Source organism: Manis pentadactyla, chromosome 6, assembly GCF_030020395.1.
Source record: "Manis pentadactyla isolate mManPen7 chromosome 6, mManPen7.hap1, whole genome shotgun sequence".
NCBI classification, from domain to species: Eukaryota; Metazoa; Chordata; class Mammalia; order Pholidota; family Manidae; genus Manis; species Manis pentadactyla.
The window spans coordinates 14,317,834-14,345,233 of record NC_080024.1 but is presented as its reverse complement, the minus strand read 5'-3'; the positions used below and the strand labels follow the sequence as shown (position 1 = coordinate 14,345,233).

Genomic DNA, 27,400 nt, shown 5'->3' with positions numbered 1-27,400 from the left:
GTTATTAAGTAAATGGTAGTTCATTTTGATTAGTTCATTGCTCTTTTATCTCAGACACCATAGTTTTTCATTTCTCAAACTCAAAATACACACCTTCTATCCGTGTCTTGGCTTGTTCAGTCTCTCCTCCAGCTTCCCAGAACATATGGAATATGGTTATAATAATATTGTCTACTTTTATCTTCTGTCATATTTGAGTCAGTTTTTCATTTTTCTCCCCTTCCTCATCTTTCATTGTATTTCCCAGTTTCTTGGCTTGCCTGGTGACTTTTTCTTGGATACTCTGGATCTTACATTGTTGGGTGCTGGGTTTTTTTGAGTTACTGTAAATATCCTTAAGCTTTGCTCAGGGATGTGGTTCATTCCCTGTAAATAGTTTCACTTGGTCTTCTTTTTAAGCCTTATCAGGCAAAACCAGAGTAATGTTTAGTCTAGAGTTGCCTTCCCCCCTCCTGAGGCGGAGCCCCTCTGAGGATGCTCCCCATGGCCTTGTGATTTCTGGGCTTTTCTAGCTCTGATCGGCTCTGAGAGCTCCAGGGGTCGTTCCTTCCATTCTTGGGCATGGCTGGGGGCAGCCTCCCCTGTGGCAGGGTGGTTTCCGCATGTGCCTGAGCCAGGCAGCACCCACCCAGACTGGGGCCTCTGCACAGCTCTCTGCAGCACTCCCGGCAACTCTAGCGCTCTGGCCACCATGGGCTCCCAGCTCCATCCCCTCCGCTCCCGGAGGCTGCACACTCTGCCTGGGTCCCCTCCCCACACCACGCCTGGAGCCCCTTCTGGCAGGAAGCTGGGCGCTCAAAGGACTCACCTCTTTTGTTTTCTGTCTCCCAGGGATCACCGGCCTTCATTGATGAAGCAGAGTTGTGAAAACCTTTTCTTTTTTTTTTTACCTATTTCATCTGGATCTATAGACGGGGTATGCAAAGTTGGTCAGTGTTGTTTGGGAAGAAAGAAGTAAAGAAAACCTGTATGGGCCAGTGAGAAGGCCAGACGCTGAATGGTCTTGCAGATCAGAGAGGAAGGCGGGTCTAGCTGATCCATGACTGTTTTAGTTACGCTGCAGGTGACCCCAGGACAGGCGTGGCGCCAGGGTGTCCGCATTTCCCCACCTGCACGGTCTCTCTCCCCACTACAGCTTAGGTTGTGCTTTCCTGTCTGGCTCCTCTTGGCTTCATCTGCCTCGGGGTCACCCCAGCTAGTCCTTTAAATGTCTGCTCAGCACTCACGGCTAGGAAATCTCTCATTAATCCTGCCCACCTCTGACTGGTCTTCTGCCCTGTGTGGGTCCAGCCCCAGTGTGGGTGTTTCTCAGGTTTATACCTTTGACAACTGGTTTCTTGCCAGCCCTAAGCAGGAGGTGCTTATTTTAGAGGTGGGCATATTTTCATTCCTCATGATAAAAAGTTGTGGCTCACGGAATGTAGGGAATTTCTTTTGCTCACAGTTCGGTATCCAGAGCACATTTCCTCCACATCTTCACTTTTCTGTCTTAAGGAAAGGCCAGCTTTGCTTTGTCTGATAGGTACTATCTTTCAGATACTGTAGTTCTCTCTTGTGAGTGCCTCTGAGCACTGCAGGGCTTCTTCCAAAAGTTTCCTAATGCAGAATCATGCCACATTCCTGTCCTTAAAGAGACAATGTAAGCCAGACCTCGTGGATGAGGACTGAAAGCCACGTGTAGGCCTTGGGCATGTTCTTACCACACCGCTGTGGTCCAGTGGGGAGAAAGAACATGCAGGGCTTTTGCCGGACCTAATGCAGCTAAACTCTCTGCTGGAGGTATTTGTTCAGCCCAGCCTAGCTGCCTCATCCCTTCTGCCCACCAAGAAGTCCACGGGGAGCATAGGACACCTGAGGACAAAGCAGGCAGGAGTGGGAACCAGCCCCTTCAGGCCTGCCTTGCCCTTCTGGTGGCCCGGCTTGTCTGACAAGCACTGGCTGTTTGACCCGCCACCTTTACCCGAGAGCAGCAGCTACTGTCAGGGGCCTGAGGGAGCTGCCTGCAGCTTCTCCCGGGAGTGTACTGCTGCCTTGAATTTCATTACACACCCCAGCCTCTCTTCCCCTCACCCTGCCCCAATAATACACAAAAAGTTACTCGAGCTCCTTAGAACATCATTAGCCACAACTTGGGAGATTATCAAAAGTGTCAAAAGTTTTTGTCATTTGGAGGGCATGTTCTGCTGAAGGCAGGTGTGTCCCTTTAAGGCCACCTGTCTGCTTTTGGATAAAATGGATACAAGAGCCACATCAATACTTAAGCATTGGGGTTAGTGGTATTCACAGAAAGCACTAAGCACAAGCAGATGCGAACGGGAGACCTAACACTGTGAGTCACAAGCCCACCACTGCTGGGGGCAGGGGCAGCAGTTAGGCCAGCTGGTCCCTGGCTAGGCTACTCCTGCATTAAAGGTAAGCCATTTAACACCCCCTACGCCTAGGAATCTAGCCAACTGCAATGGTACAAAAGTCACATCTAATAAACAGCTAACCCCACGCATGCCTGAATGTGTCTATCAAGCAACGAATGTTACAGTCCCCCAGCCATTAGGACTGCTTTTCCACGGTTCCTAAGCCAGTGCTATTTTAAGGGGAGGCACATCAAAGCCTGTTGGAGCACTGTTCCTAATGCAGAGTTGGAAACAACAATGTCCATCAATGGAGGAATAGTTTAACAAATCAAGGCCATGCATACAAAAGAATATTGCATCATTTAAAAGAATGGGGTAGGTCTATGGTTACTGACCTGGAAAAATGGGACATATTATGTGCAATGTCATGAGTTATACTATGTAAAAGGAAAATCAAAACTTGTTACAAACCAGTAAGTAAGTAGACCATGACCCAGTAACCAGGAGCATGTGTGCGCAGCTGACTGTCCAAACTAGGGAAAATGTCAGAAACAATATGAGCTAAATTGTTAGCAGTGGTTAGTTCAGGGGCTAGAGGAAGAGCAGATTAGTTTAGGAAGGCCTTGCTTTGTACTAGTTTTTAAAGTAATGGAGTTAAGATTTTTAACTTTGTGGTTTTCTGTATTTTTTTCTATCAAGAAAACCTCGTAGGAAAATCTCAACAGTTTGGATAAGTAGGTAAATGACACAAAATATTGAATGATACGTGGCCTCCAAGTCACTCTTACTAGGTGTCCCCAGCCCGTTAGCCACGTGACTTTAGGGCATGTCATTAATCTCTCTGAAGGTAAGTTCTCATCTTACATATCAGAGAGAATCCCTGTTCAGAGAGAATCCTGATTGTTAAACTAAAAAAATTAAAGTGTCAAAATTATATGTGAAAATATAAACTGAAGAGATGTGCAGGAATGTTAGGCTGCAGTGGTGGAAGCTATCTGTAAGCCAGAACAAGAACCAATTACACCTAATTTCCCCTTTAGTACTAGAGCTCCCAGTTCTCAGTAAGGTGCGCATCTTCTCTAACACAGGCTTTGGCAGAGCTCACAGTTGGCCCTGATTCCAGTTCAAATGCCTCCCTCAGAACAAGTGTAAGATGATCTGGCTGTGGAGTCTCAACTCATAAACTGAAGGTTCATTTCTTCTAATGTACCTGATACTGTTTTTCTTCCTCCTGTTTCCTGCTTCAGAGAGCAGAGACATCCACGTGATGGATGGAGTTGCCTGTCCCCTTTCGTGCTGGGATATACAATTAGGTATCAGTGGGTTTTCCATTACAAGGAATTTCTGATCATCCAAAAAATATCCAGGTGGCTGGCTGCTAGCAGAACAATTGGCTCCACCCACTTCAACAGTGGCTATCACGTGGCCCATGAAGTCATTTTAACCACAGTAAACCTGAAACTAGGGGAGAGTAGTAGACCAGTAAGCCATCTTGAGGAGACAGGAAGTTCTGAAGTTCACACTTTTACCTCATGCATGAATCTGCTGGTGTGCAGAACTACTGAACTACTGCCTGTGGCATTAACATTTGTCCTCCCAGCTGTACTGGGTGTAAACTACATCTCCACCACCACCTCAACTAAGGTATGGAGCATTTCCATCAGCCCACTTTCCTCTTACCCCTTTGCCCTCAGTTCCCTTCCACAAGCTCCAGCCAACCAACTGGCCTTTGACTTTTCTAGAATTTCATAGACGTGGGATTGCATGTAGTCTTTTGTGTCTGGCTTCCTCCACTTAGCATAATGCTTTGAGAGTCATTAACATTTTGAGTATTGGTAGTCCACTCCTTTTTTATTGCTGAGTATTCCATGCTGTGAATGTACCTTAATTTGTTTCCATCTGTGATGAATATTTGGGTTGTAGCTACTATGAATAACACTACTGTGAATATCTGCATAATCTCTGGTCATATGGATAAACCTAGGAGTAGAGTGGCTGTATGGTAGGGTTTCATATTTTAAGACGTTGCCAAACTATTTGCCAAAGTGGCTGTGTTCTTTCATATCCCCACCAGTAGTGCACAGAAGTCCAGTTGCTCCATCTCACCAATACTTGATATCATCACATTTTAGCCATTTTAATTCATATTGTGGTTTTTATTTGCATTTCTCTGATGACTAATCATGAATGTCTTTTCATGTGCCTGTTTCATTTATTTATTTTGGCAAATAGCTGTTCAAGTCTGTCCAGTTTTTAAAAACCAGATTAAGTTGTAAGAAATCTGTATGCTGGATGGATACAAATCTTTTGACATGCATTATTTTTTCATGAACAGGTATAACTTCATTTCTAAATGTTGTAGGGACCTGCCTATAACAAAACTGGGAAGGAAGAGATAGAAATCTATATGTTCACAAATCTGGCTAAGTTGGACTCTGTGGCCCTGATTCATAGAAACATGGTTGCAGTTTTTCTTAGCAGTTTCAGCAAAAGCTCCATGAAGATAATTCTTGTCTCATCTGTGTTAAATGTGTTAGTTATTTCTACTGGGACTTGGTTTAAAGTTTTACATTTTATTGTGTTTCATATCACCTCCACAGTAATTGAGAACTTTTCTCAAACAAACATTAGATTCAACTTTTTTCAGTAAATGGTGCCTATTAAGAGTCTAGACTGAAGTCTGGAAATAAATTGTAAGGCAAAAAAAAGGCAGACTGGTAGAAATCTAATACCTCCCTGCAAAGTAAGACAGAAACCAGTATCTCACCTGTGATTTTATAACACTGATTACAGGAAAGTTTGGCCTAGGGCAAAGTATTTTGCACTGTTTCCTAATGTTCTCTTGCACTGACATCAATATGTTGCATATACTCTGTTTCAGAGATGAGAGTAAAAAATACACAAATATTCTAAATGGTGTTACCTTTCACTTAAAATGGCTTCAAAAGTTATAACTACTAGGCTAACTGCTTCTTAAAGGTTTTCTAAAAATAACTGTTTTCCAAAGCTGAACACATGTCCAATGCAGAAAATGAAAACCAGAATCTTCCGCCATCTCATACTCATGCGCTTTGTGCTCTAATCAACTACCTTATTTCATCAGTGAGGAAAAGAATGGGAACCAGTTCTGCAGGAGGGATGGGTGACACTCTGACGTCTAAGAACAGTTCTGGTTTTCAGAACTGCATCTCCCCCTGCCAGGGCATTTCTCTGACACTCCTTGGGCTGTCGCTGAACGACGAAGCGTCACACAGACATCACATTGTATTTGCACAAGCTGGCCTAGTGCAGAGAAAGGCTGGCATCTACCCACAGAGTCAGACAGTGCCTCCTGCCTTATTAGACATTAAAGCACAAATGGATGTTCTCTCGGGAGGCGGGGAGGGGACGACTAAAGGGTGGCAGGGGAGCAGAAAGGGACACTTGGGGAGAGAGAATCACAGAGCCCATCTTCACAAAAAGGGCTCAATATTGATTTCCAGAGAGGAGCAGGGCATGGTAAGCTCAAATTTGGTGATCACATCAGGATGAAGGACCCCGAGCTTCCCGACGCTTTGACCCCTGGCAAAGACCTCGGCACATCGCCCCGGGAAGAAAGCAGGGCCTGCAAGACAGAGAGAGAGATCAGTGTTTCTCCCGTCACGAGTGTCAGCAGACACTTGCCATTAAAAGCTCACTAGTCTACTTGAAAGAAAACAGTTCTTTAAACCACTGGCTATGAAATGAGATGAGCACGCTGCCTCACACTTCCCCATCTTGAAGTATTTGATTTTACGCCAAAAAATTCATACAAGGAAAAGGTTAGGGGCAGATACGAAAACAAAGGCACTGTGTTTTGTTTTTTAAATCACTGGGGTCCAGGCGGAAGGATGAGGAAAAGGAGGCTGAAAAACACAGTTGGAGAAGTTCTAGGGGAACTGCCTGGACATAGAACTGATCCTAAAAGGCTAAAGGAAAAAAATGAAATGTAAATCTGATAGCCTTGCATGGGAAGAACCTGTTTGAAACAGGTTTTTCCATAGTAATACTGGCTGGATAAAAAGTCTACAGTGAATGCCTCCACCGTGCACACATTAGTCTAGTTCTTGTTGCACAGAAGCAGCTGCAGTGTCATCGGCAAGCTTAGCCTGGACACCAGAAAGTGCCCCACACTCCTGTCAGATACAGGGCTTTGTAAGCAGTCTGGGAGCATCTACTGTAAAACCGCAGCAAAAGCCAGCCCCAAACAAGCCTGGTTGACCCCAGATTTACGTCAAAACAGGCAGAGAGTTCTCTCTCCGGGTGTCAGCGCAGGGATAGGGCTTACCAAGCCATCAACAGTTCAGGTTTAAACAGCCAAAAACAAAACAAGCAAGTACCTGGGCCCACTCCGTATTCACTGATCTCCAGTTCCTCCAATGCTGTGCTCTACTGGAGTTTACAGAACTGCTGACTCACCTCCCGCACCAGCAACCTGACAAGGGATCAGGCCCACAGCTCCAGGACCAATTCAACGGGAGCAGTTACTGGCATGAGCTATAAATACCCAGCAGAGCTGCGCCACAAGCCTCCAGCCGGCCCCTCCAGTGACTACATTATTTATGAAAGAATAAACTGCTGATTGCTAATGGCTCCAAGGTCAGCATAATGAAGAAATACAGAATGGGGGAAGGCAGGGGAGCACGGGACTGCCAGGTCAGTACCAGCTGTGGCACCGATGCACAGGACGCTGCCCATTTCGCGATCAGCACAGAAGGATATTTGTTTATATTCCTGGAAAGTTTCTAATTGCTTTGGGGTTAAGAATGACAACCTGGCTGAAATACAAGGTGGTCAGTTTTTCACATTCCCCCAAAACTAAACAATTTTGCTTCACTGTCTACTAAGGCAAGAATTCCTATGCATTGCATTTGAAGTTCCCAAGTATCTGGCTATGTACATTCATCCATACTTGGGGAGAGCGCTCAAAATAATACAGCATCCAAACTGGATTGATAATGTACAGCCTTACTGAGATTCGCCATCCTTGTCAGTTTTAGTGATAAATTCATATTTTAATTCTGTCAAAATGAAAAAAAACCAACTTAAAAGACAAAACTACCTCCCGATCCAAATAAATCTTCAAATGACAAAGAAGCAAAGTTTGTATTAAGTGTTGGTGGTCAGCAGTATGTAAGTTGTTTTTTCTATCACCTGGGACACCCCTTTATATATAAAACTATGTCAGAATAATCTCCCCTCTCTGAAAAAGACACCAGCCTATTTTTAAAGGCCATCCAGAAAGGAAGTTTTCAAGACCTTCCCTGATAACCTTGTTATGTTAAGAGTCTTCACAGAACCAAAATCCTTCCTATCTTCAAATTCCAATTTGATTGGATTCATTTTAACTGAAGCATAAAACCAGGCTATTTTAGAATTTAAGACAGATGTGCAAGTTCTAACAATGTTAGCAAAATAAAGCCTAAGAGATAAGAACTTAGGATTTATACTATATAAAACAACTTTTTGAATCAACACTTTTAACAAATTTTCATTCTTCTTCAGTTACTAACAAAAAAATTCATATCACTAACTACAATTTTTCCTCTTTCCAAAGCAGAGAACTGAAAAAATTTTATGCTTTATTGAAAACATATCCAAGTATGAGAATATTCTAAATTCTATAAATCTCAAAAGCTTTCGGCCCTGCCCACGGGCCCACCTGAGACCCCACCGCATCTGAAATGGCCCTGGGAGAGGAGGCCCCACAGCAGAGGGGCTGCTTGCAAATGGAGGGGGCAACCAGGGGGTCCTCCGTATGCGTCCCCCACCACCATCCGGCCCACGTGCAAAACTGCAACTCAGTAATGGGATTTTTGTACAAACTCCACTTTGCTGAAAACTGGACTCTGTAAACTATAATGACAATGTCAAATTTTCTTGTCATTTTTCATCTCTAACAAGAGCAGATTATGACCTCAGCACCTTCTTAGGGGTTTCTTATTGACTCCTGTATTCAGTTAGAACAAGGCTGAGTTCTGGTCCTCACATCCACAAATTGAGAGGCAGACAAAAGGGCCATCAAGGGTACAGAGAGAACCCGCAAAATGTACCACTTGGCTAATGATGTTTGTGAACTAGGTATACTGAAACAAAATTAAAAATGTAAAATTACTAAAATACATGCATTTCTTAATGCTTTTTAGAAATCTTAATGTTTAAAACTAATTATTGCAGGCAGAAGTGAATCACTTCAAAGAAGGCAGACGGGGAATCGCTGCACTAACAAAACAAAGGGCCCGCGCACCACTGAGGCAGCACTGGGGCTCACGATCAAAGAAGAGAACGTCTCCCGCCAGCACGCGGGGAGTTTGCCCGGGCGCTCAGGCGGACGAGTGCGGTCCTCCCTCTCCAGCTAGGCTCCTGCAACTGCATCGGTCTTTCCAGCAATAAAAGTCAATCTGATGGGAGCCTAAATATGGGTCTAGTTTTGTGGAAAACAACAGATGGATGGCAGTCAAAGGTTTACCTCATCAACAGAAAACAAAAACATTTCTGGAGAAAGAGCAGCCTGCTGTGTCTAGAGCCATAAAGTTGCCAATTCAAGGCAAATCATGCTGTCTTGTGAAGGAGAATTCTAAAATTCAAATTCTACAAGATACACAGTCACCGTGCTTAGGCCCAGAGTTCCTGGTTTGCTGGGATACCCAGGTGCACACATACTACACTTTTCCACCTACTTCCTCATGCGGATTAAACTCCCAGCTCTGCTGGTGTCCATCACAGCAAAACAGCTCCCAGTGTAAAACAGATTTGGGGAAAATAGTGTTCTCTGTTGAAGTACATGTGGAGGCCCAGACAAAAGAAAAACATCAGTTAAGCACAAACAAGAATTTAATTTCCAAAACTTAGTGGGGTGTAAGTAAATTCCTTAATTAAAGCTTTTGTAGCATCTCCTCCAGGTCTGTAATTGTCTCTGTGCTCAAAGCAGGCCCACTTTGAGGTCCTTGGGGGTAATTCTTGGGCCAGTAATCCAGCCCAGCACCCTGTCTTTAGCACATTTTCTGGCTAATTGACCTTCAAAGAGTCTGTGCGCTCCCTCTCCTGCTCGTTGCCAAACACCTCGCAGAGCTTCTTTTTACCCCCATCTTTCTTTTAGAGTAACATTATAGGCCCCAAGTTTGGATAAGCTTTACACAGAGTCATTCCTGTAATTTTATGAAGCATCAGAAGTAAAAGGCTAAGGCGGTAACTGAGCAGACCTCTAATCTGAAAGCTTGGCGGAGTCATCAGGCACAAGGCACTCAATCGCTTAGTGGTGAACCCCCTGCCACTGGCGATATTCAACTAGTTCATCTGGTACTTTATTTAGCCCACCTCTAAAAATCATCTACTCATACAATTTTACTTTCCCCCTTCTTCATATTACTGATACATGCTTTGGGGTTCAACCCACATAACTGCCTGCAATCTGGTACTCTATCACCCAACTTTTCTACAATGAGAAGGTAAAAACAAAATTTTAAAAGGGTGGGAACACTGGAAGAGGAATGTCCATGTATCATGTAAATCACAGCAAATAACAAACTACCATGTTAGCTTAAATACAAATAACCATACGTAGGTCTCCAAATTCAAGGAAAAAATACAAAATGCAGAACTATATAGATATAGTAAACTACTGGGCAAACAGGGTGTTTTGTATCTGTTCTAAATGACAGACCGTGTACGATGGGGTGGTGGGCTAAGAATAATCGTTTAACAGGCTGACTCTAAGGCTGGCACCTCCCTAGACCCTATCCTTTCCTTCCCCAAGTCCTGAAGTCTACATACAGTTAGATTTCTATAAAACAGTCTACTCCAGTCATCCAACACTCTAGCCTAGGAAATCAAAACAAAGGACAAATGAAGCAAAATAACAAAAACACCAGTGTTCCCTTCTGGAGTGAAACTGACAAAGTGGGTGACTGCCCAGAGAATGGGATGGGGCTGAAACCCTCATTTCCTCTGTAGGGGGTTCTCCTGGTGCCACCAGTTTTCTAAGAATATAGCAGCCATGACTGTCTAACTCTGCTGCCAGCATATCGTCACTTTCCTTTCTAAATGATATTCACTTGTAGAGAAAAGACGAAATACAGGGCCTGTTTTTAAAAACTGAACTTACACCCTGCACATGTGAGGCTGGGATCACTCAAGGATAGTTGAGGAGTTCTCTGAGCGCGTCAATGGAATTAAAGAAGGAAGAACCCAGGCGGAAGGCACAATGTAGGTAACACAGCAACTTACAGAAAGAAAAAGGTTTAGGGATATGAGGAGAAAAAATCAGCATTACCTACCAAGATACACACACATTTTTTTCAGATCTTAGTATATAGTAAGGTTGGGAGACAGTATCTCTGCAAAGATCATCTGACCTGCAAGTGAAGACTGAATAATTTCCAACTGGTAGTATAAAATACTCATTTCCCCCCAGATGTATACAATTCTTCACCTTACATCTGAAGTGAAATATTTATGGTACCTAAAGTCTTTAAAGAGAGGAGGCCTAATCCCTTGAGTTTAATGGCTATCTTTCATCCCTTTCTTAAGATCAAAAGAAAGAAAAACCCTTTATACAACTTTACAGTGCTAATCCCAACACACCTGCAGACATCATTAAGTCTTAAGGCGAAGGCAACTGGACTGGGAGCAGAGCGGTGCCGGCGTGCCCCCCGCCCCACGGCACGGCTCTCGGGGAGGGCGCCGGTGCTCACGGCCACATGCTCTCCGGGCAGCGCACTGCAAGGCCTACTGCAAAGAGCGGCTGCGTCCCACAGGAATGACTCTTAAAAAGTCAACAGCAATGCCCAGGCCGTCTTGTCTTATAACTAATGGAGAAACGTCTGCAATAAAGTACCTTTTTAAATAAATTACAATAGCCTTGTGACTAAATATTATAGAATCGTAACTCCAACATTTTCCAGTTTTATTTTGTATAGAGAAATCTGTGATTTACTTCCATGGCTATCACTTTTTAACATTTCTTAAGATCTACTTTAAAGTCCAGTTTTAACTATGTGTCTCCCATACACACATATTCATACAGAAGACTCATTTCAAAACCTGAAGAAGGTCAGGAATGTTAGAATTTAAATGTGATCCATCTCACTGCAATTTTAAATCAGGCTCAAATTAACTTGTGTAAAACCAAAGGACTTTAAACTCTAGGTTAGAAATTACCCTGTTGGTTTGTTTTAAAAATTACTACTATAAAATAATGCCATCATCCCACATTTGTCTGACACTTAATTTTCCTGCAAATTTTCACATTTCTTGAATATTCATAGGACAGACTTAGAATAACAACTTCAAAAATAAAAGGTATAGACCATTTGTGCCTTCCTGAGCCAATAAAATGGTTCTTTCCTAGTTGTTACCTGGTAGACCTCTAAGAGGACTACTTCTCAAAAAAATATAAGCAACTTACTACTTTCTCCACAATTATAGTGAAATAACAATAATAAGATTATTGTAAGGCTAATTAAGGAAAGAATGGAAATGGTGAGTATCTGTAACTTCACAATTAACATTCAATTGAGACCCTGTGGCGAGCGTAAACATAACTCTCCACATGTAATTATGACAGGTGTGCTTTAGTTTCAGAATGCGTGTCAGCTGACAAAAAGGGTGTGTGGGAGAAAAAGAAAGGACTGATGAGATTGCTGAAACACAGCACCCTGCTCTCTTCTCCTCTCCGTCCCCCCCAGGAAAGGCAGAGCCTCAGTCCCAGTGCAGCCCTGGCCAAGGCCCTGAGGACAAGCAAGTTACAGATGGGCGAATGTGAAGCACAAGGAGATTAGGGGACTTGCCCAAGGCCAGCAACCGTATAGGCAGGAGAGTGGGCGGCAGGGTCAGGACACCCCCGGAACGGCACACTGGTGCGTGGCCCAGAGGCACAGAAGGCCTGTAGGATAATGTTCTCAAACTTCTGGTCAAGCTGTCCATTTCATGTTTGCAAACCTCTGGTTTCAAATTAAATAAATAAACAAAACTGACGAGGGGAAAAAAAAGACTGACAACCTCTAATCTTAGGACATAGCCAGGTTATGTGCTGCAGTATTATTAATACAACATAGTACTGATGAAACCTGGAATCTTCCAGAAAACAGAACTGTGTTTTTAAAATCCCATATAACATAGGCACTCTTAAAGAATAAATTCCAGAGTCTTGCAGCACAGCTAGAACAATATGAGCAGATAAAGAAGCACCACCATCTCAAATGGCGAAGAAAACGAGCTGCTTGCTGCTGGCACCTGGGGCAGAGACTGCTTTTGCAGCATCTGAACTCCTGCGGAATGGTAACCTTGTGGGCAATCCTGTTCATGCTTTACTGGAGAAATGAGAAAAATGGATACCACCCAAAAGGATTCAGAAACCCATCCAGCCAAGTAATGGCAGAGCTAAGATGAGAACCCAGGTCTCCTAGAACCCCAGTGATTCTTTTGTCCAGTGCCAATTTTCTGAAGGGCAGACATAGTATCTACCCTGAGTTTACTCTGGAGAGTGATTAGCCCTTCCAAAAAGCTTCCCAGAATTCCTTCACCTGCCTCTCCCAAAACATCTGTGGTTCAGACAGGTGTTGTCATTCCCATGTTATATGAAGAAACTGGCACAAAGGGATTGCGCCTGAAGTTACATGGACTAAAGCAACAGGACTTTAGACACTTCCACTGTTGTCTTTATAATACTACAGTGGATTGTGCATCCTGGAGTTTATAAACAATTGTACTTTCCTATCATTTTAATTAGTGTCTGTACCACCTCAGGATCTGCTTCTTCAGTTTAGTTTATATTCACATGTGTAAAGACATTTTTACCATATTCCATTTAATGTCACAGTTTGCCAAATTGTTAAGCATTTTTAAGTTGGAGCTGTTTCCAATTATTCACTATTATAAATAGGGCTTCTGTACTATATATATTACTTTTTGCTCTTTCTTGGTTTCTTTCCCTTTACCAAAAGCAATACCACACAAGTAAAACAATAATGAGTCCCTGTATAGCTCATTACATAACAAAATGTTACACACTGGACTTCTAGCAATGGAAGCAGGGACAGACCACAAACTTAGATTCTGTCGATCTCATCTTGTATAACACCAATTAAAAAAAAACTTTCTCTTGCTTGCATAGTACCAGCTAACTACCTTGTTTTTAGTTCCAGTGGGGGGAAAAATGCCTCAAAGGAGCCTAGGAAAATAATTCAGGAGGAAATCTTTTTTCCAGAGAATGCAATTTACAGACAAGCTAGGAGCCTTTAGGGATTAAGAGAATGACCAGAAACTTTTCACTTCTGGAAGGTAAATACAAAAGTATAGTGGCTGGGATTCAAACGATAAAATATTTAACACCTACTGATGAATATTAGACACATCAAAACAGGTCTCCCAGTATAGACAAAAGGAAGCTCTGGAGCTCTTTAGAACAGGCATTTTATCTGGTATTTTCTGCACGAGTGTTTACTCCTGATGGCCTTCAGCATCACTCAGAAGAAATAAAAAAGCTATAACTATAGCCACATGCTTTATGTTTCAGGGGAGTAAATAATTCCTGCCTATATTTGCTAATATAACACACTGGGCAGCGTTGCTGTCCCCCACGACTTTTCTTCCGCCTCTTCCTAAATATGCTCTTGTCACATAAGCAAGGCCCCTCAGATGCACATGGCTGTCGAAGGGGTGGGGCTTCAGTGGGCGAAGCATTGCAGTCAATTTGCCCTATCCTTTTTGTTAATATCTGAAATTTTCATCAAATGAGCAAAAATTTCTCCTTTCACAATTAGAATGTTAAAAATTAAAGCATCTCTTAACTTCAAAGTGCCATGTATTAACTGAAACAAGTGGGAACCTTTCCTGAAAAGAAAATTTTGTAAAAAAGGGCAGAAAGGATGAAAGAGAGTCCTGGGTCCCCGAGGAGGTGGGAAAAGAACACCTAGACACAGGGGGCTGCAGAGGCTGCCGGGGCTCTGAATCCAAGCTGCCCGTCCCACACGCAGCCTGTGTGGCCTAGAATAACCCCCGGCAGGAAGATCACACTCCTGACACCCAGCCCACCCCAGCTGGCAGGGGCTCAGTGACACTTCCACGAGGGGGATGGACTGTCCAAGTCACCCATGTTACTATTAGCATTTACTTCTCAAACAGTTCAAGATTAGGCCACAGCTATTTAATACCAATGTGAAGCCAAATAACTCATCAAGATCACAAGCACCCTAGGACCTCCATGAAGCTGCATTCCCTATCATTTATATAAAAGTATTGGGACTGCTTTCAGTGAATGTGAACCTGTGGTACTCCTGCAATGATGTAATAGATAGAAGACTAACTTAAGCTGAAAGGCAGAAAGGAGTCTAGAAATGAAACAGTATGGAGAGAGAAGAAAATTGCTGGCAGATGAGAAACGCTAGAGAAAGGAATCTAATGGATGTTTGATTAAGTTTCTGCTTCCCCACTGCCCCCAAATCTGCAGTGAAATATGCATTTCTAGTTTTTTAAACAAAGCAGGTTATTGATTATTAAAGTATTTTTAAAAACCAGAGCAAGCTATAGCATCTTACTATGCTGATGGACAGTGACTGTAATGGGGTATGTGGTGAGGACTTGATAATAGGGGGGAAGGTAGTAACTACAATGTTGCCCATGTGAAACCTTAATAAAATTGTATATCAAGGATACCTTAATAATAATAAAAAAAGAGAGCAAGCATTCGTTATTAAAGCCTTCCAGAGCCTTGCTTGTTAGAAATATTGGGAAAATGGTCAAAAAGTGATGCTTAACAACCTTCTGGTTTCCTAGACAGACTCTAATAGAGGGTAAGCCACTAGCTACTGAGCAGTGGGAGTCACTACATCAAACCACACCTGTGGCTCCGCTAAACAAGGAGAGAGCCAAACAGAGACTGTGACAAAGCCCCTGGTATCTAACTGGGTAATTTCATGATCCTGAGGGGATAACTAAGGGAAGCAGAGTTAGAAGGAAAAAAACCAGTTGGCCCCAATAGGTCACTCTAAACAAAGTCCGTGGGTGGGAAAGCTGGTCATTAAGTAGCAAAGTGCTCTGAAAGGATGATGGATAACCACCATTTGCTCCAGCTCCAGTGAAAATGGGATCATATACAAAGTCCTCTACTTTATTTTTATTTAAAAAATTTTTTAAATTAAGGTTATCATTGATATACAATCTTATGCTCAGGTTTCACATGAGCAACAATGTGCTTACTACATACCCCTCTATTATCAAGTCCCCACCACATACCCCATTACAGTCACTGCCCATCAATGTAGTAAGATGCTACAGAGTCATTATTTGTCTTCTCTGTGCTATACTGCCTTCCCCGTGCCACCCCTGTATTGTGTGATAATCATAATATCCCTTAATCCCCTTATCTGTCCCTTCCCACGCATCCTCCCCAACCCCTTTCCCTTTGGTAACTGTTAGTCCATTCTTGGGTTCTGTGAGTCTGCTGCTGTTTTGTTCCTTCAGTTTTTGCTTTGTTCTTATACTCTACAGGTGAGTGAAATCATTTGATACTTGTCTTTCTCCACCTGGCTTATTTCACTGAGCATAATACCCTCTAGCTCCATCCATGTTGTTGCAAATGAAGGATTTGTTTTCTTCTTATGGCTCAGTAATATTCCATTGTATACATGTACCTCATCTTCTTTATCCATTCATCTACTAATGGACACTTGGGTTGCTTCCTTGTCTTGGCTACTGGAGCCCTCAACTTTACATACTGTACTCTTCAAACTTTTACAAAAATCTAACAGATTATCAGCTAAATATTTTTATAAACCCCCTAGTTATGGCATAAATGTTTCCTTTTGGAATATCTCTGAATCCTATGGATACTATGTGATTAAGCTCTCATCTCAATCTCCATCTGACTGTACATATAGAAAGATTTATTTTAATGTTGGAAAGGATGGCTAATGGACTAAGAGGGGCTGGGCTGACTAAGGAGACTATCATGCCAACTCAGATGTGTTACTTGCAAATTTCTTGAAATATTTCTCAAGAAAAGAGTTGAACAATAGAGGTCTTCTTTTCCTGAAAAAGTCTGCAGCAAGCTGATCTATACACAGATCTGAGCTCTGCTTTGGTGTGGACCAGATTTTATTCCAATTCTCACCCCACTTCAAGTATCCCAATGTTTTCTCCTGAACCTACTAAAAAATTTACAATAGTTGAATGTATATTACAGTATCCCTACTACATATAGAAAATACAAGAAAAGTTCCCCCAAACAGAGATGATAAAGGCCAACAAGCCTAAAGAAAACATAAGCAAGGCATATGAATAGGCAGTTCATTTCAGAAAAGGAAATAAAAATATCCTGTAAACATGAAAACATATTCACTGGCTCCTAATAAGGGAGAGCCAATGAAAACTACATAGGCACCATTTTCCGCCTGGAAGACTGGCAAAAAAAAGCAGAAGTCTGACAACCTAGTCTCTGAACAAGGTTCTGGGAAAAAAGGTTCTCTCACCTGTTGCTCCCCAAGTTCTAGGGAGAGGTATTTGGCAGTACCTAGTGAAAATATGAATTTCCCTTTGTCCCAACAATCCCTACTTTTAGGAATCTGTCCCAAAGGTACAATGGCAAATATACAAATAACATACACACAAGGCTATTCACTGTAGTAATCTGTGGTATCTGTAACAGCAAAAGGCTGGAAACAGCCTGAATGTCCCCGGACCGGGAACTAGCCTCCCAAGCCAGTACCAGAGCATTCGGAGCGCTCTGCAGGGGGCCAAGCAAGGGGGGGAGGCTCTCCATGTGCAGTCACCGAGGGCGCGCGGACTGCTGAGTGAAAAACAAGGTGCAGAACAGCAGGTAAGTATCAACTTTCCAGCTGAGAAAGAGGAGAATAAACACACAAACATTTATATTTTAAAATCTACAGAAGGATAACTGAAGACTGATAAAAATCATAACCTATAGAGGCAAGGAGGGAACAGTATGAAAGATGTATATCACAATATCCCTAATACAAATAAATACAGAAAATACATAAAGACGTGGGAACAAATATATGAATTTTGTAGGATATAGCCCAAGTATAAAAAGAACTGAAGATAAACTGTTTTAATGATCATATTGTCAGTGATAATATTGATATTATGATTTTGAAATTAAGCTAACTAGCTAGATATATACAGATAGGCAGATTAAGCAAGTAATAATGTATATTCATTAGGCACCAAAATTTTCAATGTAAAGAAGAGCTATAAATATAAAGCAAAACACCTTAAGTGAAAATCCTCTAATCCTGAACATAAATGGAAAAAAAAAAAAAAAAGGTCCCCACGGGTAAGATTCCTCAAGGGAGGAACAACCTAAGACAGGCACAGTCGCAGGGGGGCCAATCAGGTGAGAAATTGGGCATCAACAGAGGTGAGGCTTAGAACCTCACCCCCCCTGTTTTGAGAGAAATATTCTGTATCCGTGGATGTTTTGTTGCCCTTGTCTAGCTTGGATTAATACTTAGTCTATAGGCACAGACCTGATCATCTACATTTGCCCTCTTACAGCACTAAATTATGTTTTCTACCTTTATCTTGCATCTACCTACCACTTCAGCATTTTATTTAAAATAAATAAATAAATAAGGGAGAAATGTGGGATTCACATATAAATCAAGTATAAAAATCAAATGAATAATCATATCTGACTTGATTGTTTATTGTTCATGATGCATGATCAAAACCGAAAGTTTCTGTGATGACTGCCTTGCACTGTTCACCATGTAAGAACTTACTATGTAAGAACTTGTTCACCATGCAAGAACTTGTTCATTATGCTTCAGAAGATTGGAGACTGTTGAGAATTAGGCTTGGGGTTGATTAATGATTGTGCATTGAGTCCCCTATACTCAGAATGTTATTGTTGTTAACAACCATTTGATCAATAAATATGAGAGATGCCCTCTGAAAAAAAAAAAAAAGGTCCCCAGCTCTGCATACTAAAAAGTCCCAGAAACAGTGATTCACACTGTAGCAATGAGCAACCTCAGTACCCAGGGTGTGAGCCAAATCTGACTTCCCACTAAAAGGAACCAGGGGATACACCTGATTCCAGGTCTGAGATAGAAACTATATATGATGAACCCAGAAATATATTTCCTACGTTATCTCCCACTTCCAAAAAAGCCCCACCCATATACACCATTTCTCTCCCCTTCATTTTAATAAGAATCTCCCTACCAAAATAGGCTTCTCAAGATTTAAAGTCTTTTCCCCTTCTCTTCCAGAACAATTCATCCCTAAAGGGGCCGAGGACGGCAGCACTTTGGAGGTGGGGAGACAGGGTGATCAGGGCAGCAGTGGGTATCAGAACCTAAGGGGGTAGAAGGACATCCATAGGGGAGCAGGGAACAGCCCGGGGGACAGTGAGAGTCTGAGAATAATGAGCAGGGCAGACATGCAGGGGAGAAGATGGAGTTTACTTACAAACAGGGGCAGTGAGCAAGTAAGTAAATAGGAACAACAGGAGCCAGATTCTCAGTGTTGGAGAAGGTACAAATATGGAACAAAAGCAAATCGGAATGAGCCCTGAAGGGCTGGGCTGGAATACAAGTACTGCTGCGGACTTGTGATCTTCCAGATACATATCTAAGTAAGTAAGTGGGTGTGGGCATGCACACTCCCACATCCACGGGAATAGCATCTCACCCCTGAATAGCAATGCACACACCCTAAATCTTGGCTTTTAGACACCATTCCCCACTAAATGGGCCAGGAGGAGAAACGGAGCAATAGAAAGTTGCAGATAAGTCTGTATTACCTATCTTCTTGTGCCCAAAGCAAAACAGTGCTAATCATAATAAAAAATAAGAGGAACATATTAAAGGGACTCCCACTGGCCAAATTGGCAACACTGTGAGCATCAGAATAAATAATGATTTTAACAGATTAAAAAACTCTGACTAGAACAAGAAATCATGAGCCTATGTAACATAAATAAGTAGAAGGACCAGTTAGGAAAAGGACATTTACATAATTTCAAAGTTTTTCCCCCCAGAACTACAGTTGTAGTAAAGCCTAGCAGACACCACCTTAACCATTACGAGACAAAGTGAGCATCATGAGGTATGAGATCAGCGGCAGCTGCATGTCACTTGACAGGAACACTGGGGCAACGGTACCACTAACATCCCTCCACGGACGCCTGGCCTCAACAGTAGGGAAACGCAGAGCCCAGAACTGAGGGGCACATGACAAAATGCCTGGCCTGTGATTCTCAAAAGTGTCAAGGTCATGAGAGTCTGGAAAGACTATTTTAGAACTCTCTAGGAGGAGACTGATGAGACATGGCAGCTAAAGATAACAAGCAATTCTTTGATAATAAAGAACTACTGATAAAACTTACATAGGGTCTAAGGATTAGGTCATGGTTAACATTAAATTGAAGGCATTTTTCTGATCTTGATAGTTTTATTGTGGTTATATAGGACAATGTCCATGTTTGTAGGAAATACTAAAGTATTCAGGGGTAATGGGACAACAGGTTGATAATTTATTCTTAAATAGTTCAAGAAAAAGTTCTTTACACTGTACTTGCACTTTTAAAGTCAGCTTGTGACTCTTATAAGTTTTTAAAAATTAAAAATGGCGTTTACGTTATAAGAGTTGCTTAAAGGAGGTGCTTCCATCCAATCCTCAAATCAAAACATACTGCCTAGTCCTACACCTTGAAAGAAAAGAAATGCTTAAATGTCAATGCATCAAGGGAAAAGGACACTTTGCAAACAGGTAAGTCCAATAAACTGAAACACATCTACTTCAAAAGGAAGGAGACCAATTATCCGTTTTAAATTACTCCAAATTATTCTCTTAAGAACTGACTTTTTAAGGCTAATTCAACAGATAAGAAAAGTTGTTTCCTCAAGATCTATCCATCCATCTAAATACATGCATTTTTTTCCCCTCTCAGTATTTTTTTATTTTTGGAAATGCCAACACCCTATCATTTAATTTTATCTTGTTGCCGTACGCTGACAGAGTAGTATACACCATATATTATCTTAAGTGTCTAGGTTAACTGTGTTGAGGAATTTTAGGAACTTACAAGACATACTTAAAAAAAAATCACTGCCATCATATTAACTTTTATCACTAACTCTTCTTCAAATTACCAAAGAGAACTTAAGAAATATGAGCTGAATTATTAATGTTTTGGTAGACTTTCCCTTTTAAGTCAATGTTAATCAAAAGTAATTCCTCTTAATTTTCCAGTATCCAGAAGTGTAAGATGCCACTTAGGAGCTGGTGTCCCCATGCAGATGGAGCCGCGGAACACCCAAACCCCGACATCTAACTGCTGACGGTGACTAGCTGAACTGACAGCGGTCAGTTTTCACACTCACAACGTACCACGCCATCTGCTACAATGACTTGGTATTACTAAAATCTTAGATACTCTTAACCATGGCACCTAAAAGCAAGTAAAACTAAGTTGTAAAGAAAAGAGTGGAAATATCTAATTATCATCACTACAGTGTTCCTGAACTGCCTGATTCTCTGTAAGGGAGGGTTTCAAACTTTTTTTTTAAGACAGAGGGCCCTTTGTTCAAATCTTACTAGAAAGTATACATTTAAATGGTTTTTTGTTTGTTCTGTGGGAGCCCAGAAGACATTTTAAAAGCCAGTCCTCTAAAACATAGTCACTGGGAATGGCCGATGTCTTCATCAGCAGTAAAAATGCAGGCTGGAGATAAATGCCAGTGGTTAGCAGCAACAGCTTTAAAGGCAACAAGATACAAGTGTGTCATGAAGCTCACACACGGGAAGGTGGTTGGAATAAACCCTGCAAATGTGGATATGAGAGTGAACCATCTAAATTATGTTCAAAAGTAAAGGGATATGACAATTGAGAGAAAGAAAGAAAACAAATGAGAATGGATGATCTTACAAGAAGTTAATTTAAAAATAATTCAGAAATTGATTTTCAGTTATCCTAGAGCTACAGAGCACTTAATATGGCCAAGGAGTTCAGGCATGTAGAAATTAAAAATACAATTTGTAAGTTAGGATTGGTTTCATCTTTGAGAAAGAAAACCCCAAATATCAATAGCTTAAAGAAGACAAAAGTGTATTTTCTCTTTCACGCCAAAGTGGGAGTAAGTGCTCCTGGGACGCAAGGTCTCTAATTCTAGGCGGCCATGTGCACAGCAGACTCCTCCACATGTATGAGCCCTACCTTGGAATTTATGCAATGTTTCTCCATTTTTCTATCCACCCATTCATCCATCCTTTTGACCCTTCTGGACTAAAGCTGGACTGACCACTTAGAGGGTTTGGTATTTAGTTTGCCAGAACATCATTCTCTAGGAATTCACAGGACGTTGTTCTTAACCAATACGCTATGGCACACAAATGTGCCCAAACCAGGGTGCTGCCAGGGTTTGCCCCGATGTGTAAAACTGCTGCTACCTGAGGGAAGTACAGCTCTTATATGTGCAGGATTAAAAACTGAGTAGTAAAAAGCACATTAATGTTCCTCTAAACTTTCAGGATCTGAGCCTTTCAAACAAGCTCAAAATGAACTTCTTTGGCATCTCTTTGTATTTGGGCTGTAGCCTTTTCTATAGAATAGTGGAAGCCAAGGTCTAGTTCAGAAATGGGAACAAAATGAGTACAAGGAGGTAAATAAAAATACCTTCCTCTCTTTAGCCCAGTACATATAGCTGGATGTAAGTAACACCAAAGAATGCATTCAGTTAAGCACACATTCTCTAAAGAGGTGGAAACTGGTTCATGGCGGTAGAGAGGGAGGTATGAAACAGTCTTACATATTACATGCTTTGTGGCCCTCCAAAGCTCACACCGTACTTGACAAAATAGTACCTCTTGGTATTCAGCTCCTTTCACGGGCTATCTTGGGTGTCACACAGGAACAGCACTGCCAATGGAAGACATTGTAAACGTATGCAAGATCAGTGCTCCGGACAATGGCGGCAGATGGCTGTCACTGAAGACTTTCTATCAAGGGCAAAGTCAGGTTGAAAAGTGGATTGCATGTGCTTAGAGCATTGGCTGCCTTGCAAATACTGTTTATGTTTGATCCTGGGAGCTTGTGTGTGTGGTTCAGGCTTTGAGAATTAAGTCTCTAACTCAAAAGTTATTCAACACATCATTAATTACATCAAGCACTGAAAGAAAAACTGACAATATCTGACTACTTGCTGGTTAAAAGTTAGTTTCTCTTATCAAGAAAAAGTAAATACACTAACAATGATTTTTAGGAAATTAAAATTTTAAAATTGCTTTTTTGCTGAAAATAAAAGTTTTGAATGACTTTAAATTTTGGGTTATTACATATTTAGATGAATTGCTAATTAGCATATATAACTTATAATTACAATTTATCTAGTAACATTAAAATTTATTCAGTAGATAGAAAGTTAAATGTTAACAGTTGTTAACTTAAAATTTTTATTTAGTTATTCGTAACACCGAATTGAATTTTGAAAAGATTTACACTTTATAAAAAATGTATAAAGTACAGCTATACATATCTTTGGTATTAAATTTTCAAGGAGGGGCAATTAGGAAAAAAGTCTGAAAATGTTCCTTAGGGAAGAGATAATAAAAAATGTAGAGGAACCCTGTATTATATCAATTTCCATCCTGTGGGAAGTGGAGCTAAGTTATCCATGTGGGATCTGGTCCTGAGTTTGCTGAGAACTGAAATGTCAAGTTAAGTACCAAACACACCAAAAAAGTGAAGTGCACATGAGTGGAGAGAACTGTGCCCGTACACGTGAGCAAGTAAGGCAGAACCACAAAGATGCTCAAACACAGTGCAGGGCTGATGACTGTGAAAACTGCCAGGGCTTTTATAACCACCACTGCTTGACTGTGTGTCACTATTGACGATGTGTTTAATACTGCTTGAGTCTTTTCAGCCCTTCATAGAAGGTAACAAAAAGTAGTATTTGAAAGTTTGACTCAACACAAAGAGTAGAAAACCAGAGGGATGATGACTGTTTTTACAGAGTAATAAGATGAGGAAGCTAAATAACTCCTAAGCCTTTTTCCTTCTCAACTTGATGCCTTAACAGAATAATGCCTTTGCTGATGGTACCTCAATGTGGAGATGCCATACAGATCTCCCCTTATTCTATTGCAGAAGGTTTTGTATGAATCAAGCCATAATGGAACATCTTTACATCAGCAAGTTGTATGTAGGTACATCAGCAGTAATATGACTCCAAGATCATATTACACTAAAACCAGTGTGAAGACGAGGGAAACATCACAATTTCACCCGTATTTTTTAGCATCTGAAATCTTTCCTAGGTGTCCTGGAAAAGGAAAAAGGTCATGACCTGCAGGTCAAGTCAACGATCATTCGGTGTTACTGTCACAGAAGGTACCTAAGTAACCACTGTGGGTACATATGGTGCAGGATTAAATGTGCATAATACTTGCAAGGTTATTTTTCATTTCAAAAAATGAATTAGCAGCATGAAAACTAGAAATGTGAAAACAAAAGTTCTAAAGCTTCTGTCTCCCTATCAGGGATCTTGTCTTAAGTAAAATTGAAGCTTTCTGTAAAACTCTAAATAAAGAAACCTGAAATAGGTAACAAATGACAGGGAAAATGCACCCTCAATCAGGCAGCCAATTGCACACAAAGCCTACTACCTTCTACAGGAAATTATTTTTGCCACTGATTTTTCCAGCAACCAGAGAACTGTTCTAAAACACAAAAATGTTGAGAATTTTCCTTGCCCAGAAGTGGTTTTGGAAAAGGGTAAATGCATTTTAACATACATAATTTAGTTTGCAATAAACCACAAAGGGGAAGAAGCCTGAAAAAAAGCATATACATATGCTGTAATAATCTGATCAAATGCCATCAAAACATTCTGAGTTGAACCCTTTTGAAACCCTCAAAATGCTCCATAGAGTGCTAAGAAGTTGAAGGTTCTTTCTTTGTTTCTACTCAACAACTGCCCTTAGTCTATCATCCATCCCACATCCTATCTCACCCTGTGTTCTTAATCACAAGGGTGCTCAGCAAATGACAACTGAAGACCAAGTGTCAACCATAGCTTACAACTCTGGCTGCAGAAGGCCTGGTGAGGGCTTCCGCAGAGGCTCTACATGCTGCAGAGAGCTGCTGCCTGTGTTAGTAAGCAGGGTTACACTCCAGTGTCAACAGAACTCTATGGGATCAATGCTAGATCAATCAAATTTTCAGATTTCTCTTACAACGGACAGGGCCAAGTTTCTCCAAAAGGAATCAAGTTCTCTTCCCTGCATCCCTACCACCGAACAGTGCAGTATGGAATGCGGCTGGCAGTGTTCATTAGAGAGGAGAGGACGGGATCAGGTATGCCTGCCAATGAGCTGACACGAGCAGGGGTCTCTGGTGAACAGATTTAGCTCAATTATAAGTAAAGCCACCAGGGATTTTTAATTATTATAAAGTAAACCACATGCCAGAGTAAGAGAAGACAACTCAGTAACCAAGAATGACAGCAAACAGTAGTTCTACTCTACTTTCTGATACTCTGAAGACCTTTCCTTAGCAGCTAAAGCTATATGCAAAATAACAACTCTGAGGAGATGATGAAGCTAAGCATGCTCCAGCAACCAAATTCCTGCATTACAGATTTACTAGGAGACATATTTATCTCTATGATATATATGTGTCTACTTGCAGATACATATGGAATTTTAGATGAAGAACTAGTATCAGCTTTGCTATTGGCTTATTTTGACAAGCCACTTCTCTAAGTCTTGAGTCCTTTAGCCATTTAAAACAAAAGGGATAATTATACTTGTCAGTAGATAATCAAAACAGACTTAGAAATCCCTACAAGAAATGAGGAACTGTTATTTATAACAACACTAATTCTCTTTGGCTTGCTGGCTCTTACCGAAAGCATCTTGAGAAAAAAAGATGCGGCCAATGCTGGTGACAGACGCAGTGAAAGTAAATACTCCATTCTGTTTTCAGAGAAAGCCAGTTTTAGATATACTGCAATATGTACAGATCCAGGCCACCCTTCTATATAAAGAAGTTGTACCAAAGCTGTTCAAATTCATAAATCTGGGACATTTCATAGACATAAAACTTTAAAACATACAATAGTCCACTATGAAAGCCAAAGTAAATTCTAAAGGAAACACAAGATTGACTGTCCTCACACCAAGTCAAAACCCACAGTTAACAACTTGGCCTAAAAAAACAACATAAATATCTACAGCCACATCAGAATCAGTTACAGTATACCTTCTAATTAAAATAAAAAATACACTCCAAACCAAACCAAACATTTATATTTTGGGGAAATTAAGTACTGTGTATTATACTGTTTTGGTTGCTACACAGAACTCTGACTTTTAAAAAGATCAACATGTATTAGTTGCATCATTAAAGATTGCAAGTGGCACAAATCATGAAATTCCCCAATGCTAAAATGCTGTTGCTTCTACCTTCCTAAAGTTTCTTAAATAATCTTCTCCTTGGCGTAGCTATGGCCAGTGTTCAGGTCCTCATTCTCACTGCTTTAGAATACACTCGAGTACCTTCCGACCATTCTCTTCGCTCCTCCATGCCACCCAAACTACATACTGCTGCCAGATGAACCCTCTGAAATAGACATCAAATCCTGTCACTCACGTGCTAAAAAAAATATAGGAAGAAGCTTCAGTATTTTCCCTGCTTTAGCTAAAATCCCTCACTCGAGCATTCAGGACCCCAACTATATAGTCCTAAGCTTCCTCACCCTAAAGTCAAACGAGAACTGCACCGGGCCCTGTTTCTGATCATGTCTGGCTTTGCTCACGTGGTCTGTCCTGCTTCCTCTGTCTCCACCTATTTCTCTCTTCAAAGGCCCATCGCACTTCCCAGAAACTCACTAATGCTTCCCAGATGCCCTCGGGAAGTTCCGCGGTCTCTCTCTTTGGAGAGCTCGTGACAGTCCTCTTGGCAGCCTGGTGGGAGCTGGTATGCAGTGATCTTTCCCCTACAGATTCCTTGACAGCAGGCCTGTGTCCTACTATCCCTATCTCCTCGAATTCTGCCACATGACTGGGAACACACTCTTCTGAGAAATAAATGATTAAGGAGCTTATTGAGGCTGGAGAGTCATACTAACATTAACAGGTTGGTTTATGGTTTAAAGAAACACCATTAATATAAAAGTTACATATCAAAGTATCATATCCCAACAGATTATGCTTCAATTGACCATTTCACCCCTTCACCGTCTTTCAAGTGAGAAAAAAATTAGACCTCATGTACACGGAATGGGTACAATTGCACTGTTTCCAGAATCTCTCACCTGGCCTTAATGTATCTCCCCATCAATAGGTGTTTCCAAGGGGTGGAGAGTAGTCCATCTCCATATGAATTGGTGATTACAAGGGTGTGGGGAGTGAAGGTATATGTGGACTGGAGAGGTTTGATGGGGCCCCTTTTTGTAGCCGAGAGGTGAGACACAGGTGAACAGAAGTAAGTGGACAATTGCCTGTAAGCAATAAACGGGTTTCTCCCACTTTATTTCTTCCTTTGACTGATTTCAGTTTCAAAGGTAATTTGCCGTGGGATGGGAGAAAGATCCCCAACCCCCCACTCCTGGCCGGAGTTACACATGGTATAATCTGTTTCAAGGAACTGCTTTTTATCCAGGTAATCTATTTATGAAGTAAGATTTCTGAGAAAAGACTTTAGAAGGTAAAATGTATCACATCAGCTTTCAAGTTGCTATTAGCTTGGACTGTCGGCATCTTACTGCAGAATGCTAGAAGAGCAAACCGGTGAATGAGCAAGTACAATCCCTGCGAAGGCAGGCAACATGGCCTGGTGGGAAGAAACCTGGGAGGCAGGAGCCCTGGGTTCTGCCTGTGTGGCCCAGCCCAGCTCACTTAACTGGCCTGGCCTCTGTTCCTTCATTTGTCACACCATCAAACTAGACTTGATGAACTCCAAGATCCAGTTCTAACACCCCAGGATTCTATAAGCATAACATGTCTTCACTGGATTACTTCTAGTGAGAGATGTAATAGAAAACAGTAACTCCCTGCAGTATTTA

At 41.4% G+C, this 27,400-nt stretch overlaps 1 protein-coding gene across 1 annotated transcript in view; it reads right to left on the bottom strand.

Moving 5' to 3' along the window:
* Positions 1-5,668: 5,668 nt before the first annotated feature.
* Positions 5,669-27,400, bottom strand: part of FARSB (phenylalanyl-tRNA synthetase subunit beta) — a 75,289-nt gene continuing 53,557 nt past the window's right edge. Inside the window, exon 18 of the mRNA XM_036913963.2 lies at positions 5,669-5,955. Within this exon, the coding sequence (XP_036769858.1) occupies positions 5,804-5,955 (152 nt within the window). The 3' untranslated portion in view covers positions 5,669-5,803. The remainder of the gene's footprint in view (positions 5,956-27,400) is intronic.